General features: G+C 31.3%; 1 protein-coding gene across 2 annotated transcripts; it reads right to left on the bottom strand.

The window, feature by feature from the left end:
- Positions 1 to 202: 202 nt before the first annotated feature.
- On the bottom strand, positions 203 to 16511 carry LOC132734883 (adhesion G protein-coupled receptor L3-like). Of its 2 annotated transcripts, XM_060721747.1 has the most exons (17): positions 16127 to 16511; positions 9833 to 9990; positions 9210 to 9331; positions 8677 to 8807; positions 7812 to 8404; positions 7415 to 7523; positions 7030 to 7130; positions 6463 to 6648; positions 6081 to 6258; positions 5590 to 5709; positions 4987 to 5174; positions 4718 to 4773; positions 4292 to 4412; positions 3977 to 4080; positions 3420 to 3521; positions 908 to 1010; positions 203 to 385 (listed from the first exon to the last, which is right to left on the bottom strand). In XM_060721747.1, the coding sequence occupies exons 1-17, from the start codon at positions 16188 to 16190 to the stop codon at positions 206 to 208; spliced, it is 2616 nt and encodes an 871-aa protein (XP_060577730.1). In that variant the 5' UTR covers positions 16191 to 16511; the 3' UTR covers positions 203 to 205. The 2 variants fall into 2 exon arrangements, with proteins under 2 accessions (XP_060577730.1, XP_060577731.1); XM_060721748.1 differs by lacking the exon at positions 3420 to 3521 and having other exon boundaries at positions 16127 to 16510.
- Between the last annotated feature and the right edge of the window lie 4533 nt (positions 16512 to 21044).

The raw sequence follows: 21044 nt of genomic DNA, 5'->3' as shown, positions 1-21044 counted from the left end.
AATCATTTTAGATATAAAATAAACTAAAGGCAAATTGTATTCTGAACTACGCCGATTTTAACACATTTCGTCAAATCTCTACGGTCGATCCAACAAAACGGCTTTCCTGGATAACTAACCAGTAATTACCAATTTCATTGTAAGTGACTGACTAATCATTTAATATAATTTCTGAATAAAAGGTGAGAGACAAATGACCATTAGACTATACAAATACTAAAGTAAACATACCATATCCTATGATATAGTAGTATTTAAGTCGAGATCTGGCGGCGTCAAACACTTGTACCAACATAAATACTATATGGATACCCTCAACAAACATCCATGTAAAACTTGACAGAAAGAAATAATGTAAAAATCCTGCTATGACAGCACAGGCAATCTGAAATAATACAAATGAAATAATACAAAAACATGCAAGTTGAAATTAAAATGATGTGAATAATTGCAAATATATTGTAGATTAAAAATGCAACAATACAATTTAAAAATGTACAATTATACTACATTCATGTTTTATATAGATTTTAGCATAATAATATAGGAATTACAGGAATTGTCTCATATAGAAATGTTTTAGTACGTAAAGATCTTTGCACAGAAGCGTATTTATTCCTTTTAACATTAAAATCCCCAAAACAGCAAAAGGGTTTATAACTTCCTCCAAATTGATTATATCACAAAACCTCTATAACTTGCACTTAGGCACTTAATGACAATAGTTCTGTTCAAAATATCATTTAGAATATAGGAAGAGTTGCACACAGAGATGAGTGTGTTTCTAAAATATTACGGAAAAAAACACAAAATGTATAAAAGAAAAAAATATAAAGAAAACCTTATTAAAAATATGAAAAGTACAATATTTTGATCTAATCCTACACAGTTAGATATCAGAACGTACCTTATTATCCGTTCTTTCTATCCCAAACAGAAATAGAACTTCTGCTATAAAAAGACAGAATGCCAGATTCTTATGTATGGAATTTCTCTCTCCTTGAATGGATCTAAAGTAAAAGTAAGATCACATTTATCAAAATCATTTTGTTTGTCAAAATATTTTTATGAAACCACATGTTTACTACTTACCTATTGAATGACCATAAAAATGTATATCCTTGTTTGAAATATATATATACATATGATTAGGATATATATTGTTTAACACCCTCGTCTGCTTACGCAATTGCAAGTTGTTCAAATTCTTCTTATCGGCGAAATTGAACAAAAAATATGTCAAATTGAATTACACTCAAGAAATGAAATAGAACTGAAAAAACAATGAACATTAAATTTCAAAATTGAAGCATATGATCGTACGAAACAAAATGTGTTTCATTTCAAAACAGAATGGACGATATGAAGCATTTAGATCGAATCGAAACTGTAAAACAAATTAAGACATTTCAAAAACATTTCAATTCATTAGATCGAAAAGGAAAAACAAATCTAGACATTTCAAACAACATTTCGATTCATTTATACAATAACAATCTTAATTTTGAAAAGTCAAAATAATGAGAAAGTTTTAATTGTAATAAATTTAACAATTCCAAAACACATTGCATCCAAGTAAAGAATTTGAAAAAATGTGTTAGTCTACCTTGCCTTTCATTTTAAGGTAGTTCGTACATACTGTATTAACTATCTTTATTTTGTTTAATATAAGAAAACATTGTTATGTACATTATGGGTGAATTCATATTATTAAAAAGCCTTAAACAAAAAAAAGAAAAAGTATATACATTTTACGGAGACTACATATAATATATGAACGCTATAAAAAATATCATATACTACAAAAATATCATAGCTTTTTTTAAAAGCAAATCTAAAAAAAAAATCCATTATAATTTAAAAAGCAATACAATGAAAATATAAAAAAATAAACAAAAAATTTTTAGGATTTGCTATAAGTATATTCGATAAAAAGTTAAAATGTATCAACATTATATGTTTGTTAGTTAGTTAGTTAGTTAGTTATTTAGTTAGTTCATAAAACCGACTTATCACTTGCAGAAATAGCTTAAAGAAAAATTAGTTTATGGATTACATTTAGTTAATGTTGCCAATGTTATGAACATTTAAACGTTAAAAAGATATACATTCAGACAAGAGCAAAATCAATTGGGAACAACCCTATCACCATCACAGAGTTGTTAATAACTAAGTTAGTATTTATACATTTGACACTACCATAAACATTTTCAAAAACTGTTTTATTTTTCTCATACTTTGATGGATCTATTGATTGTTAAACGGCTATTCTAAAACACTAAACATAATTCCAAAATCATATGAGCCGCGTCACGACAAAACCAACATAATGCGTTTGCGACCAGCATGGGTCCAGACCAGCCTGCGCTTCCGCGCAGTCTGATCAGGATCCATGCTGTTCGCTATCAGTTTCTCTACTTGTAATAGAGTTGGTAAGCGAACAGCATGGATCCTGATCAGCTGGTCTGGATCCATGCTGGTCGAAAACGCACTATGTTGGTTTTGTCGTGATGCGGCTCATATGTCAGTATGTAAGTTGGATAGACTGTATAGTTGTACAGATTTTTTGCCATGCAAAACAGTGAACTTCTTTTATTTTCTAAATACTCTCTCACTAAATCTTCGAATATAACGTGAAGAATAGCTGCAAACATGTCATCATATTTGTTTACATCATAAACGAAGTATTGAGTCTCTATTTTTATTCATCTTTTATATCCGTATCCGTGAAAATTTCTACTTTTTTTTAAAGGCCCGTTAAGCCTACAAATGCTAATATTTTTTTTTTATTTTAGTGTCCTGTTACAGTTTCAACTACTACTTAAATTATTAATTAACCAATTGCCTGGACAATGTTTTTTTGCGCCTGTTACTTTTGGCAATTAGTGCAGTTATAATTATTAAGTCAAAATACTACTTTGTTTACATTTTGCTACTTTTATGACAAATAATTTCAAAATCAGCATTACGTTTTTCAGGTTATAAGCATCTAAAATGCCCTAAATGTTATTAAACCACAATTGTCATGTCTTTTTATACCAAAAGCTTGTGCCACTATTGCTGTATATACATCATTATGACAGAGCAATTGTTTCCAAACATAAAGAATGTGATATTTGTATCGCGAGTTTGTTCTATATATACCATGGTTACCATTGGCGGGAGTATGTGTTCTTTATATCATGATATGTGTTTATAGTGAAATGATATATAATAAAGTGAAAATACTGTGAAAATGGGAAAGAGTGTGTGTTATTTAGACGAAAAAGCATGTTTATTTATCCCGAAAGCAGAGTAAATTAGACTGATTTTGAGAACTAAATAAGTTTTCTCAAAACCGAGAGATAAAAGTGTAACGTTGGGTAAATATAAATGATATTGTGAGCATGCGTTAGTCATATTGTGAACATTATTTATACCGTGAACTGGCAGTAGACCCAGAATAACTACTGCTATTTCCATAATACTCTTTGCCTTCCCCGTATCCATAACTACTCCTTGATCCGCGTATACATCTTATACTGTAATCATATGTAAAGTTAATACGGACTTTGAAAAAAACATCGGAAAGAGATGCTTTACCAGTCAAGCATGATTTTGTATAAAAAGTAGGGAACAGTTGTTTTTTGTTTTTGTTTTTTGACTCTGATCTAGAAAACTTAGTTCCAATGATGCTAGTCATAAGATATTGTATTCAGTAAATCTACTCGAGTATTAAGTCATACAAATGTATTAAAGCCATCCTGTTTAATCATGAACGACCCATTAATTAAAACTGCCAACAAAAACAAATGCTTGTTTGAACGAATATGTTATTTTGATTTTTTGATGAAACAGATCGAATCTGCAATATTTTGCAATTTAGTCATGTTTGTCAGTATCTTATTTTTCAGTCATTTTAATTTTCTTTAATAAAGCCGACAAGCAAAGGGACTGTATTCTATTTATCTATTCAAAACGTAAGCTAAGAAAGTACCTGAGACACACAAATGTTATCCAAGACATCACCAGACAAATAATGGATATGATAATTCCCACATATGTTATATATGACAGAACAATTGAATGGACATCTGCAACCTGAAAACATACAACATTGATAGTCGTTTACCGACAATACAAACACGATCATGGAAATAATGCGTTAAATTGGCAAACACTTGTACACGAAACTAGACTATTAAAACTGTTTTTCTCTAAAAATTACTAGCATATTAAAAGTTCTGATTGATATTCTTTCTCAAATTCAGTGAAAACATATACATGAAGACATGGATATTTTCAAACTGACCTTAGTGCTATGGACATCCATAAGGATTGCAAAGTTGGTAAGATGATCACATTGACACGTCACATGTGAATTGTTATTCTCTTTAAGTGAACAGCCTTCCTGCGACCATGCTCCGGTATGTCTGTAATAAAAAATGTGGGGATGACTAAGTTCCTAGAATTTAATTCATGAAAATAATAACAGTCAGCCAGTTACATTACTCAACATGATTCATTTAGACATGATGGTCATTTTTTTCTATAAATATGGTGTGAAAGGAATACTGATCAATCCTACATAATTATGTACAGTACAGTGGTTAGTAGGAAGAATATATCAAATTTGTACAACAAAGATATAAATGTTTAAAAAATAAGATATACAACGTTGTTACCTCATATTTGTAAAAAAGTTTAAGACATATGAATATCGAAAATTGACTAATACCCAAGACTAAAATTCCAAAAGGAGCAAAGTTGTGTTATGTTTTGGTCTGGCTTCATCTACAAAAGAAAAATTATTACATAATTTTACCTTATTTTATTATCATACAAAACTCAAACAAATTCTTTTTCAAAACATTTCTGTATAAAGTGTTATATCAAGTGTTAGTACTTAAAGTCAAAATTAAAGGGTGATATTCAATTGGCATGCATTTCTGTAAAATTTAAAATGTAGCTTAAAATTTTACTTAGTATGTTTGTAAATGCATCTACCTTCTCGACTTTCAAAGTGAATACGACCGGTTGGAGCAGCGGTTCGTTCGCAGGTTTTTCGCTGAGAGACGCGCTAATCACTTGACTTATCATTTGGCGTTCTATAAAGTCGTCTGCATTGTAGTCGTTTGGAACCATATAATCTCCGACTGACTTATAGTTGATGAACACCAATCTCGCCAAACCACCTTGAAATAAAAGTGTTTGCATAGTTAGAAAAATAACTTTTGTTGGCTTGTTTCTAGGTCCTTACGCTGATTAACTCATTTTTGTCATATCTCGTAGGTTCTTCCAACCAATTTGCTTTCCTGAATAACTAGCCAGTAAATCATCAATGTCTCCGCAAGTGACAGACTACAAATCTCTCATGATTTCCGAATCAGCGGCGAGAGATTAATAAAAATAATCGAAACATACTTTTATTATCTATTTTGTAAAAATATAACAAATATACATATCACATGTTGAATATCCTGGTAAATAAGTACACGGTAAAACATCTTTAATATCTTTAACATAGCCCTCATAAAATAAATGTATATACAAAGCCTTTATATTTGCTTTATTCTTTCAAGTAAAAATATTCAGAACATAACAATATACCTGTGCTAAAACGCTTTAAATTTTCCTGCGGTATTGCAAAATCATTTTCGTCTGCTTTAAAGATAGTGTCTACTGCTTCTGATCCGTTTTTGTCAACATCGATAACTTGTAGCTGTATTGCTGGAAAATGATATAATTTCCGTGTTGATTTTAATTGCAAACCCATTCATTTATCTTGAATGTAGCGAATACACCCCAAAAATGTTATTTTCCTGTCTGACAGCTCCATATGCTAGTATCAACCTTTAAATATCACATTTCTTTGCCACATTTTAACACAATGAAAACAGAAATAAAATAAATGCTTGTAAAGAAGTCCTAGAAACGCCAAGACCGGACATTAATTGGCAAATACTACCCCTTCCCCTACAAAAAAACAACAACAAAACAACAACAATAACAACACCAAATAAACTAAAAGGAATAGAAAGTAAAAACAAAATTAGCAAAAATATTTCAAAATGTTATAAGAAAGAATTCGAAAGTAATACCCATGTTTTCCTCCTGTATAGTTTCCACTATTGGCTCCTCAAAGCTTTCAATCATATTATTGGTAACAGATTCCATAGATGTAAGCAATGACGATGCTACTGACCTCTGACTTTCTTTGTTCATAGACGTCCATGTCTCCGTCTTTCCGACCAAACCGCTCCCACATTTAGCAACGTTCTTATGAAAACAACAAATAATAACAGATGTGAACTAAGATATTGCTTCTTAAATATTCCAACCAAGCAAATATAATTATGATTACTAATTTCTTCCAACAAAATTGTCTAAAATTATTTAAAATATATAAGATAAAGGCGTCCAATGGTTTAAATATACACATATTTTCGATATAAATGATTGCAAATAAAGTTAATGTATTACCCTGATGATACTAGTTGCTTCAGTCGAGTTCTTTGGCTTGGCTTTTGAAGCCGCGTCCATTAATTTTGTTGACTGGAATAAATCTTGTTCTGACATCACATTCTCTGTTTCTACGGATGCCGCTAAATTAACTGTAAACTCAATTGCTTTTTCTGAGTTGCTGGTATTTGTTAGAAATTCTTCCATCTGAGGAATGATATTTGATTGTTTTAATGAATATTTGATTTGTGTCATGGAGAAGGGATAAATTTCTTATGTGAGTAAAACCTAAATAAGATGCTTGAAAGATCAGTATACATATGTATGATATATTACACTTAAAACGCATTTTATAAATAACGATAAACGACTGTTTCAACAATGAGCATAAATTTAGACACCAATACCCTCCTCCTCGCTACACCTCTGCGCTCTGATTAACAGAAATGGAATTCTAGTCAATATTTTTATATCAGTAGCAGCGGTTAGTTTAATAAAGTTTCTTAAAATTTTAACAAATATTTAACAAATCAAAATAAGATACAATTATATATTGTTACTTATTCTTTAACAAATATCGTGTAATACCTGATTTGTAAGTTCTTGTACGCTCTCCGAAGTGCATTGTTTGACATCCGGTTCACCCCTCCAACATGTAGGATTCGTGTCACATTTCCAATTTGCAAAACCTACATGAGGTAAAACAATTTGTCAATTGTAAATTTGTGAAATTTAGATATTGCAAAGTTATTCAATAGTTTTAAATTTTTAAAATAAATTTTGGAATTAACAGTTGCATCGCTTATCATTAAAAGATACGCTATTTTCATAACAATTTTCATTTCAAATAATGACAGTGCAATAATGACATAACTTTAAACAGGTATACTATTAATTTATAGCAATCACTTCATGTTTGTTATTCTTTGCTTGTCATTTTCTTGTTAAAGCATCTATTTTATCTATATCTTACCTGTGTTGCAACGAACTCTAACCCGTGTATCAGCTGCAGAGCGAGGCCAAGAAAACCCAAATGCTTCAACTGGTGGACACGTGCTTTCGTAGTTTATTTTGAAGCATCCCTAAAGGTAAACACAAAGAAAATTTATACAATAGGCAGAAGTTCTCATAATATATCTTTTATTCAACTTGTTCAATAAATATAGTATGGAACACACATTCATTTGATATCCACTATTTATCAAAATTATTACGATGATCTGTAAATAAATGGGAATAATTAACATACTACAAAGTTAATGTATTCAAAAGTTATTTATATTTACATTATTTTCTTATATGACAAATGCGTCCTATAAAAGTATTTGTAAACTAAACAATTATATCATAAAAATTTTTGCATTAATTACCCGAAAAAGGTCCTTTTCTTCTATTTGAGATTCTGTTGATGTATTTTGTGTAGTTTGTTCATCGGTAAATGGTATGTGTGTCGAGGATGTGGAACTTTCTGTCCCATTTACAGTAGTTGTATAGACACTCGTACTTTTTGACGAAGTTCTTGTTATAGGGATTACAGTGGATGTTTCAGTCGTGTGTACAATGTGGTCCTCTGTTGTGTTTCTCTCAGTTGTTGGAGCAACCGTGTTTTCAGACGTGATTCCAGTAATGGTGCTATCAGTGTTAGACTGACTAGGACTAGTCAATTCTTTTTCAGTTGTGCCAATTGTGGTAGTCGACTTAATGGGTACTTCAGTTGTACTCTCTGTTGTCATACCACTTGTTGTAGTGTTTGTGAAGGATGATGGAAGAATGGTGGTTGTTCTTCTCGTAGTGTCAGGACTTTCTGTAATCCTCGTAGATGGTGTTCTTATATCTGGTGTTGGTATAGCGTATGTTGTTGATCTTGTTGTGGTTGGTGTTGCTGTTGAATTTGTCGAGATTGTTGATGCTGTTGAAACTCGGGTAGTGGGAGATGAATGCGTCGGTGTTGTCAGCTGTATTGCTTTAACAAAATACAATCCGGAAATCAGAAAACATGTATATGTTTTAAAGACAATGTGCAAAAAATGATTTTGTGACGTATATATCAAATACCAAAGATTTACATAAGATTTGTAAACATACTCAATTTTTAACACTTAAACGTGCTGGAATCAATGATCCTGAAAGACCAGAAAAACATAACTAAAAACCATATAAAAAGCCATAAAACTCAAGCACTTACAATGATATACATGTATGTATCTAACACATTTGTTTTAAGATAGTACTCACTTTTGTTTCGTTCACAAATGAAATGTTGTTTGGTGTTACAGTTCACATCATTTAAATATCCCTGATAATCGATGAGGCCACATTTATTCGCTGAAAGTGTGTCGTTCAACTGTGTATTTGGCGCCCATTTTCTGTTCAAAATCATCAGAAATTTGTTAAAACACGCTGTTTTTGTGTGTACAAATGTATAGATTGAACAATTTAATACAAATAAAATCCAAGACGAAAATGTATATGTGTTTTCATATTTTAATCTGCTAATTGCAAATTACATAGTAAACAGTCAAACTTTATGGCGGGGCTCAAGTTGAACATAACCCAATGACCAGAAGATTTTAGACATGGTGAAAATAAGTAAAAACTAGGTAAGACAAACACGAATATGCTCATTTAGTGTGGGAATAAAAGTTTATTGTTATTAACGAAAAAAGTTTCCCTATAAAGAAATTATATAAAAGTTGTACATGTCTATACAGATATATGCAGATATTTCAATAATTATTATGAGTATCATTATAAGTAGGTAAACTTACGGTATTCCAGAATAGCTCTCATTATTATATGTCCATACCCAGGTTCCATCCACTTTATGTAACCCGGTCCACCAGTTTAAAGAATCATTCCGGTAGCGGTATAAGAACCGATCAATTTCAAGCTGTGAAATGACAACTTAAAAGTTAATATTTTAAAAATAAATAAGAAAAAAATGTTCTATCTCCTGATACAAGGCATGCATCTCTTATTCTTTTCTATGTTACACATATTGACCAGATATATATAAGTATAAATCATTTATACAATATTCATTGTACATAACAAAAAGTTTTCGAACAAAATAAACACTAAGATATTTACTTGACACATTTACATGATATCTAAAGTTGCTCTTTATTAAAATTATATATTCACTTGATATCTAAAGTTTGTCTTTATTCAAATTATACATTTACATGATATCTAAAGTTGCTCTTTATTAAAATTATATATTTACTTGATATCTAAAGTTTATCTTTATTTAAATCATGATAAATAAATGTTTTATTCTGTACAAAATGTCAAAATAAACCAAAATTAATAACATAATTCAGACAAATGAAGATAATTAGTGTAACTAAGCATTGATATAAAAGATAATAATAGAAAAGAGTGAACTTACATCTTCTTGTTTGTTTATTATGCTCAAAAGATCGGAATTTATACTTAAACACATGTTTCGAGCTACTTGCCATGTGTCTTTCCCCTGTATAAATACAATGCATGATTGGTGAAATCTCTCCCAGGGCGGCTCACAAACACTGTCATCATCAGACGAATCTTTAATAAAAATATTATTTATATAAAACATAATGAAGAGTCAGTAACAGTTATCACAAGAACTCCTTGACAATAAGAGACAGTTTCAACTCCAAACTTGCAGTCTGACACCATGACGGACAACAAATACATGACGATTCTTGTTGCTATTCTTTGGCGTTTAACTGCATGTGGTGAAATGTAGATATAAGTACATACATATCTAAATTTTGTATTTTAATTCCCTGTTTATATTTCTAGTCTAATCGAACCAATTTTCGAACCATGCAGTTGTTATTTTTAGTGACTAAGTAGTGAAGAACCCATTCAAGAAGAAAAGAGACAAGTTTTATCTCTTTTTATTCATATCAGGTGAGTGGCAAATTATAATATAAGTAGTAAATATGAGAATATTATAAGAAAAAAGATTTTTTTTATTTCAGTATAATGCAATAACATGATAAAACATACCTAATACATGAACATATAACAATAAACATGAGAAATGAAAAACATTCCAATGTCATCGTACCAAGGACAATACAAAGAAAGAAAAAAATGAAAAAAATCTTATTTCCACTGACGTCCTTAGGCGCTGACAGTTCTGACATAGAGAGGCTTAAAATGAAATTTCAAAGTCATAAATTAACGGCACATTATGCCTCAGAAACATTTTACTTTTTTTCTTCTTCATTATGGCCAAAAAGTATAGGTTAGAGTGCATATTTGGTGTTCTTCGTAAATAAGAAAGCTAAAAAGGAGCGGAGCTTGCGAAGCGACTGTAGCTTTCTTATTTACGAAGAACATCCAATATGCACTCTAACCGGCTTAGTGCTCCGCCCATTTTTTTTCGCCCAACACACTGCGTGACGTCACACGATAGCCTAAATGTGTATAACCATATTTGGAAGAGGTAGCGGTACACATATTCGGGTCACGTGTTTTGCATAGCTTATTCCCGCATTCTGTCTAGGTAAATCAGACAATATCACGGTGCATATCCATATCGGTACCCTCTTTGCACGGTACCCTCTTTGAACATACACAGGCCATTCTCTGCTAAAAACAAACCAGCGATGGATAACAATGCAGTAAAAATTCATTGTAATAAGGAAAGGAGGTATGACACGTAGAAAAGATGTATACCACGGAACACTAGAATGTTTTATTTATGTGCTGATTTGTCATGTGCCCGATTTTCATGTAATGCAACTTCACAATGAGCTACAAAAAGTCGACATGTCTTGCCTCGCCTGTCACCTCGACATATTTTTGTAAAATTAATAAATACACCCTACTTTCGGTTTTGCAGCGGCACGGGCTGTAATATTTACATAAAAAGTAAGAAATATTACATACATACTTTGTTGGAATAAGTGAACTTTTTATTTGGAAATTATAAAATGATACTGGTTCCGTAAGTAATAAAACATTTTTACTGTTATTTTGCCTGTTTTCATTTCAATGAACCTCTTTTTTTAATTCTATGCCGTAGTGACGATATACATGTGCGTGTACGGAAAAAAACATGATGCATAAATATTGATTAGTAGGAGTAAACCTCAAGATCTCTGCACATGCGTATATTTCACTTTAGCGCTCTTCGAAACTTAGCTCCGCCCACTTGCGTTTTATAATATAAAACGTCCAGTTTATATAAAATATGTTCTATTAAGATTTGAAACCTAAAAATTTGAAAAATCCTCGTCGGTGATTGGCTTAAAAAAATTGGCGAGCACTAATGAATTTTATAACGTTTATAATAAATAATTCTTTTAGAGTATCTCCGATGCTTATCATCTGTAGAAAGTAGTGTAGAATATGAAATTATCAATCATAATAGTAGCGACATATAAACAAATTACTATTTTGATATCCAAACAAAATAAAAATACTAAATCAACTATAACTGTACTAGTTGCAAAAAGTGAAAGAAGCAAAATATGGATGCGATAATTAGCCATTGAGTACCGTTTTGGAGACTAGTATGCATAAAATTCATTATGATACACTTATTTTCATACTTTTTTTTCAGTCTGACATAAAAGGATAAGCATCATTAATTGCTAAACAATTACATATTAAGAAAATGACCTTTATTGGCAATTTTAAATTTTCAAGCCCTGTTTCTTACAGAAGAGAATCGTTCCACAGAATATAGCTTCATTTATCATATGCAAATGATTTTGCATACCGCTTCACCTGACCTAGTATAAAATGGATAGAGTATAAGGAAATAAAGTTTTCATCCTGATATCCAAGGGCAAGGTGGTATTTTTTACTTTATTTAGACATATCATAGGGTAATTTGGTCAAGTCTTTTCTGAACCAACCAAAAAGCAATTTAAACCTTTAAGTATTCATTACTATAGCCAAGATTAAGTACGAACCTAATTAGTTCATTATGCCTGACCTGGAGTTTATCTTTCTAGTAATTAGTAAGGCCATGAAACCAAAAACGACATGGATAATCAAACTGACATTGGGCAAGAGGCATGATCAAAATTGTTTTAGTTAATAAACGTAATCGAACCTTGCATTGACCTTTTTAATCGAACCTTGCATTGACCTTTTTAACAACAGAAATGCCATAAAGAATCACCAAACAGAGACTGAAAAAGTGTAGCACCAAGATATCCCTCCGCTAACCCAAAATTGATTACATTTTGTTTTTGCATGATGTTGCTACATGTATCAACTATTTTACCTGTCTATATGCTAGAAACGTTGTATACATAATGTTTAAAGCAAATACACTGTACTATATTGTATTTATTGTATTGTACTTTACTCTAGAGGTTGACTGTACATCAGTTCCATTTTAAGTGACATTGACATTTGCACCTGCCTTTCACCTTGGGTTCAGATCAAAATGATATTGTCTATGTTTTACCTAAGAAAATACAGATGATTTATTATCAAACTGAAGCTCATTTGTCAGGTATTTTTCAATAATAGAACGTTAGAGATAGAGAACGAGGCATTTCATGTGGAGAATTATATATTATATGATTAAATCAGACTGACGTTTAACCTTAAACAAAAGTTTTTACATGCTTGAGAGAATATCGACATCATTGAATTTTTCAATTCATAATTTAAATTCCTTAACAAATCAGTTCAAAATTAAATTTGTTTTTAAATTTCAGTACATTTTTGGAGCGAGTAACTATAAAGAAAGAATGTTTCAGGTTACGCCATGCATTAATGATGTGGTTTTAATGTGCATAAAATATGTTCATGTATTATGTTTCAATTTTCACACACTGTATTGAATTTTATGAGTTTAAAGTTTTAACAGAGCTATTTAAACTATGCGTCAATAACCAATGACAGTGAGTCATGTCACAAAAAAACAGGTAATGTTATAGACCATCAATTTTGTATCTATGTTGACATTTAAGTTTTTAAAGAAAAGGTAGTCAAAAAAGAAAAAAAAAGTTACAATTTACTTCTCATGGATACGTGTTTTATTGCATAATAAAGCTTCTTCTTTAACTTAGGGTAAAGATATATATGTTATGATAATATTTTCATTTCAGTATAAGTATGTGATTGTATAAATATATATTATTATTGAATAAAACACTCCAAACACAGGCAATCGAATGAGATAAGATTTTTAGCCTTCCTGTTTTTTCTATCTATATTATTTGGATGTATGCCAATAGTTATAAAACATATATAACATTTTATTTTATCTTTTCGTTATTAAGTAGTATCTCTGCGTATGTGTTGTTGTCAGGACATCAGACAATCTTTATTAAGAATAACCTACTCACGTTTAATGATAAACTAAACTGTGAAATCCTGTGTTTACCGCATTTTTGAAGATCCTTATCAAGAAAATAAATTCGAAACCTCTGTGACATTCGATGAATACAAGTTTCAAGTTTGATGTTATTTCATTAATGGGCTTTGCGAAGGTTGATAAAAGTTGTTGCCATCAGCAAGTAAGGTACTCATGCTCGACGTTTGATAAAATTATTGTTATAAATAATTTTATCTAAATCAAAATGAAAAAAATAACAATAGTGTCTTATACGCAGTTATTTGGTTTTTAACGAGTAATACCAAACATGTTTCGATCAGTTAAGTTGCTTATAGCTTTTTGGATCTAGAAATTTTGAACTGGGGTTCCTTGTAGACATTTACTTATTGAACTGAAATCTCTGCAATGCCTTTAAAATTAATGTAATGAATGAGGTGTGAACAAGCAAATCTGTCACCTCTATGTATCTTTTGAACCTCTGGGTACTTTTTTTAATTTGTAAATTTATTAAAACCCCGTCATAGGTACAAAAGGGTTTGGAAAGCCCCAGTGTAACAGTATTAGTATATATGGTATGCAAAATATAAATTTTGTGCTGGATACTTAGTCTAAATGTTATGTCGTGCACAGCTCACATGTGTAATCAGCATTTTAATTTCAATGTCTCAAGTCAAGATTAACGATCTTATAACGACTTTAAGGCTATCCATGACACTTTTCTTCAATATCTATTAGAACAATCTGGCAAATTTGTTAACGTACTCGTTAATAAATAGTTCTGCAACACATTTGTACTGCACGAAAACATAACGACATTCGATTGAGTTAATTTATCTAGACGACGCCTAGAATAGGATCGGACCATCTACCATATTCTTTATTTTGTGTAGATGGTTCTGCTATCATCTGTAGATTTCTTGAATTTTAAATTTAAAGTCGGCAACGTATATATGAAAGGGTTAGTATAGTTGTACCTGATCTTTTTACTCGTCGATTTTGCTTGAACGGACCACATTCGGAATATCCCACATTCGGCATACCCGTGCTTCGTGATATCCAAGCCTAGTTACATACACTTAAGTCAAATAAGGTGCCAAAATAAAGATACCCCTATAATAACCCTTATTTATTTTATAATATACTGTTAATAAAGCAGGAGATTTCATTTTCAGCGTTTTGTTCACATTTGTCAGGTTCAGAAATATGTTTCTTTATAAAGAATTTTGAACGTTTTATATTTTTTATTTCATTGTTTCATATGTGTTAAAATCTGTGACATTTTAGTTATTATGGTTTAGAAAAGTAGGTAAGTCAATATAACGGTATCGTCAGTTAAGTATAGTTTCTGTAATATTGATCAGTTATTCAAAAGTGTCGAAATGTTATCAAAAGAAACTAAGATAAACACTTGAAACACGGAGTTTTTCCTGTTACATATAGAAGTATTCCTGTGATTACTGTCATTTATGTTTAGTTTGTATATATCATATATTTATGCTTGAATTTAGATTTCTTATTTAATATATTTGTATTGCTGAAATTCATTTTTTTGCTCTAAAATAACGAGATTAACAAGATAAGTGCAACCATTTCTTTTATATCATAAAAAACTTGTGCATTAGTCAAAAGATTTATTTTTAGCTATGTAAATATGTTTTTTTTAACTTCACAAGTACTTTTTAACCTTATCAATAATGTAGTTTTTTTAACGTACATGTAAAACCGCAAAGCTTCTTTCAATGATTGAGCTAGACCAACAACGATTACCTTTAGATGATAATAAATTAAAACTGTATATATGTCGCACAAATAACCAAATTAGGATAAATTACGTGCGAGATATTTTAATGAACAATGTAGGCGTAACTTGAGAATACCATCCTCTAAGATAGTGGCTGATTTGAATTTGTTTACATAGAGGTGAAAACGAGGTTAAACAGTTTGAAAAATACTATCAAATTTCCATAGTTTCGTACTCGTGATATAAGAAAAGGGGCTTTGATAGAATAGCGCGTTAGGTGAAAATTGACCGACACAGGGGAGTCAATAGTTAAAGTCACATTCAGATGAAGTTCTTTTTTATCGATATACACCCAGACATACATGTTTCTTAAGTTTATAAATACATCATTACTTTATTGAGTCACAAATTTCCTGTATATTTGTGAAAATATTTTGTCAAGAGATAGATAGATCTGTTACATCGAATATCACAGATCACTGATCAATTTATCATTTTGTATAGTTTTGCACTCCATGATCACAACGTTTAAAATAATATTTACATAATGAATAATAAATGAAGTTAACGTCTTACATACACGTTGTAGTAAACAAATGTAGAGAAAAAAAATCACATTAACTTGCTACGAAAGTTAAACTTACCTGATAAATGTATCACGCTTAATATCCAAATCAAAGTAACGTAATTAACTATGTCCTTAAACATTTTCTTTTGTATTTATTCCCAAAATGTTCTATTTTATAAATCAAGTTTTCAATTGATATGAACAAACAGTGAATCACAAGCTATAAAAGGCAACTGAAAGATCCCCTGCCACTACCGCGCAATAATTTTCACACAACTGTTTACATCGCTGTTAATGAACCATGGAATAAAAATGTCCCACCCGGACAAAAAATGTCACTTCCTTTATCAAGAAAAATGCGTGGTGACATGAAAAAAAGGTTTGATATATCTTTAGATATTAAACATTACAAAAAGAGTGTGCGGTTACGATCAGATTTAAGTAAACTGTATGATTAGGTACATGATAACGGATGTACACATTTTATCATGGTTTTCCATGGATTCTATGTAATTTATTTCCAAAAAAACATTTTAATACAATCCATATTAAATCTCATAAGATATGAGTAAGAGGAGATATAGATAAATAAACAATCAATCACAAATTGATTTTTTTAAATTTTAACTTAAGTGTATATTACATTTATGTAGATAACTTAACCATGTTAATAGACCGGAGAATTCAGGGTGAGGACAATTTGTTTAATGATAGGTGCAGTAAAGAAAACCTTCCCATATATTTTAACGTATTCTTTCCTCTCATCGCTTCGGACAGTTTTCATTTCGCTAATAATAATTGGACATAGTTTTCATATTTCATTAAGAGGGCATCGCATGATAGGATCAAACCACTTTAAAGAATTCCGCAACTTCCGAATCGTGTCCAGTTATTCTTTAATATTTGATCCATGGTGTGTAGTGTCCTTTACTAAAGATAATGTATCAATATTGATTGTTTGTAAAACGAACAAGAGACCAACAATCGCCGTATATCGCTCACCTATGTCGTAACATTTAACTATGGGGCTAGACTACTTTTCGACCCTGGAGACATGATTTATACTACTTTTGTACAAGTCACCAAAGCAAAGTTACATGCCAAAATATGCAGGGATGTTACTACAGACTTAACTTTGTAGAGGGCAATAAGGTGATGATATTATGAAAATATAGTACTAAGTATTGAATTCTCTTGCACGAGTATTTCTAAAGTTTATCTCATACTGGAACCAATGTCGCATAAGTGACCCTGGGTTTGCCAATTTTTTATTCAAAGGGCTTGATATATGTAACTGTTGATATCTGTCGATGTCTGTTAGACATAGCTTAGTGTGTCAAATACCCAAGGTGTAGTCATTGCAATTTCTGAAGAGAGGGAAGAGAGGATTTTTTAAAGCATGGTTCCTATACAATGCCAAGCAATAAAGGTGACCACAGGGTTAAGGCGTTTGTTTTATCTCAACGGTCAAATTTATATACCTTTCGTAAAGGTCTACTAAGCAATGCTACATGTCAACTATCCAAGCTCTAGGCAATCAACATCCAAGTTCAGCATTTGATTTTTCTTATAACAGTTTCAATATACATTCTAAACAAATGTTGAGCTAGAAATTCAATAATCAGCAAGATATTCAATAATGCCAATGTCGAGAGAGACATTAGCTAAACATTCGATATATAAATTAGTACGGTAGACAATCAACAATCAGCCAGACATGTAAATGTTTTAATATTCTACTCAATTTTCTATCTCGGTAAGAATGTATTACTTTTTTCATATTAAATACTGAGCTAGGCATCAACATTTCCAATATTAAACTAGACAATTCTCTTGAACAGTTTGTTTGGGGTAGGCGTTTATACCTTCTTTTGCTGTTTAAAAGAGACTCAGAATTATTTGCTTAGACATTATGACATTACTGCATTTTTTTATTTTAAGTACGTAGCGTTTATTTAACCCAGGCTAACTGCACTTTTTGTCAGTTAGTCTAAGAACTTAATAAATAACTCAATAAAATTGATTTCCGAATGAAGACACAGACGTTTCCCGAACATTTTCCTTGGGTTAGGGTAAAGGGGCTAGTATAACCCACATAAAATTATCAAAACTTTTTCAAACAGAATCTCCAACGGGATCGCACAAATTGTGTTTTAACAGGTGAATCGAGAAAATGGTGTTTTTTTTGCAAATGTACACACTTTATATACAGAAAGAACTGACAAACGTTAAAAAAATCGATCATGCCAAGCGGAATTCTCAAAAATGTTTTACTTGGGCTAGAGCTATGAGCCTAAAATTCTATAAAATAGACTCACCAAATATGTACAGAATAGAATCCGCTTCAAAATAAGACAAATGGTGTTCAAGCAGTTGGCCTAAGAATGATGTGTATTGTACGAAAATTTGCATACTTTATATACAGAAAGAACAAATCGACGGTCATAAAATGACCATGGCACGCGGAGATCTCAGGGATGTCTTTCTTGAGCTAGGGCTATTAGTCTAATATTTCTGTAAAGTAGACCCTCCAAATTTGTACAAAATCGAATCCGCTACGAAAACAGACAAATGATGGTTAAACAGTTGACCTTAAATATTGTAATTTTAACGAAAATTAATACATATTATATATAGAAAGAACATGTTATCGGTCGAAACGAAGGATCATGCCACGCGGAGATCTGACGAATTTATACCTTAGCTACGGCTTTGACCTTTATATTTCTGTAAAATAGACCCACAAAATTAATACAAATTTGAATTTGCAACGTTATTAGATAAAGGCTGTTTAAACAGTTGACCTAAGAATTTTGTGATTTTTTTCACGAAAATGTACATGTATATACTTTATACATAGAAAAGCCTAAACGATGTACCAAAATACGAGCATGCTAGGCAGAAATCTCTAGAGTAAGGCTTTTTTACCTTATATTGCTGTTAATGGAGACTCAGAATTAATTGCATGTACATTACGACATTACTTCAAGTATATAGCGTTCATTATACCCAGGTTAACTGCGCATTATGTCAGTTAATGTATGAACGTGCTCTTAAGTGGCTTATTGTCATACATCACTTATGGACATTTTCAAAAGTTGCAAGACCACAGCTTCATGGTCATTCAAATCATATAGATCTCAGTTTCAGTAGGATTTTTTGAATTAACACACTTTATATACAGAGAGAACCAACCGCTAGTCAAAAAGAAAAGAAAGAAAAGAAAACAACAACAAAAAAACAGAAAAAAAATAAAAAAAAAAAAATATAAAAATCAACAAAAAACGACCAGGGGCAAAGGGCCGAACATTTTCACAGATATAAAACTTAAGCTGGGGCCTTTGAGTTTTATTTTTCCCTGAAATTTAGACCCCCCAAAACTTTTTAAAAAAATAAAAACGCAGAATATAAGGAAATTTGGGTTTTTAAAAACATTTGGGCCAAAGAATTGTGTGTTTTAGTTTTTTTCCCCAAAAACACATTTCATACACAAAAAGTCTAAACGTGGGGAGGGAAAATACGTTTCTTACTACTCAAAAATCTCTTAGGTAGGCTCCCCTTATATTGCTTTTTAAAACAAAATCATAAATTAATTGCTTTGAAATTAGGGGACATTATTGCTTTTTAAAAAGTACAAAAGCATTCTTTACAAAAGGGAAAACTGGACTTTTTCCCAAATTATAGTAAACGGAAACTTTCTTATAAGCGGCTTCTTGTCACGCACCACTTACGGAAAGCTTCAAAATTTGCCACTGCTTCATGATCTTTCAAAGCAGATAGATGTCAGCTTCTGTAGGGTTTTGTGAATTTACATACTTTATATGCAGAAAAACTAACAACTGTAAAAAATCAAAGCACAGAAGGCGCTAAATTTGTTTGGGTCTCAGAATGCTTTCCGGTGTTTCAACCATAAGACTAATTGCAACACTGATATTCAATTCAATGTTTGTTTGACTTAAAACATTTTTTTTTTAAAAATGACTTGCCTTAATTGGGATTTGAACTACAGACCTCTCGATTCCTAAGCGAACGTGCAAACCCCTCGGCCACGGTGAAGTTATATGTTACCGGCCTGAAGAAAACCATATCATTCTAAATTAGGGTTTGTAACACTTATTATTTCGACGCTAAACCTGTTGTTTAACACATGTGTAAATAATCATGGAGCTTACTATAAGCATGTATATCTATAAAGAATAAAACAATATTAGAAATCTTCGACCATTCGAGAACTATTTTGCTTGAAAATTAATGCGCCTGTCATTTGACAATCTTTACGCAGTGATCTCCCCTGATTTTTTTGGCGTGAGTGTACATAATTTTATAAAGGGAAGTAACAACATCAAAAAGCGGACTACTTTCGGCATTTGCAATTAACAGCATCATGGTCTGAAATTTCGCTACCATTATTTGTTTGGTCTGACGACCCAAACAAATAAAAACGACCATGCCACGCGGAATTCTCACAGATGTGTTACTTGGGCTAGAGCTATTAGCCTAACATTTCTATAAAGAAGACCCTCCGAATTTGTACAAAGTCGAATCCGTATCGAAATCAGACAAATGATGTTATAATGTTTGACCTAAGAATATACTGAATCTTACGAAAATCAATACACTTTTTGTACAGAGAGAACAAACGCTGGTCATAAAAGAAGACCATGAAACGCGGAGATGTCACGGATGTTTTCCTTGAGCCTCGTCTTTGAGTCTAATATTTCTGTAAAGTAGACTCTCCAAATTTTTTAATAAAATCATATCCGCAACGAAATTAGAGTAATGGTTTTTAAACAATTGGCTTAAGAAAATTGTATTTTTCACGAAAATTTATAAAATTTAAATATAGTAAGAACAAAAGCCTGTCATTAAAAAAAACGACATGACATGCGGTGATCTCATGGGTGCTTTTAACTTGGGCTAGGGCTTTGAGCCTAATACTTCTGTAAAGATACCCCCCCCCCCCCAAAAAAAAAAAAAAAACGTACAAAATCGAA

The sequence above is a fragment of the Ruditapes philippinarum genome, unplaced genomic scaffold, assembly GCF_026571515.1.
Source record: "Ruditapes philippinarum isolate M1 unplaced genomic scaffold, ASM2657151v2 ctg5074_1_1_1_1, whole genome shotgun sequence".
Lineage (NCBI taxonomy): Eukaryota > Metazoa > Mollusca > Bivalvia > Venerida > Veneridae > Ruditapes > Ruditapes philippinarum.
The sequence above is the reverse complement of the archived record's forward strand: the minus strand, read 5'-3'. Positions and strand labels throughout refer to the sequence as shown.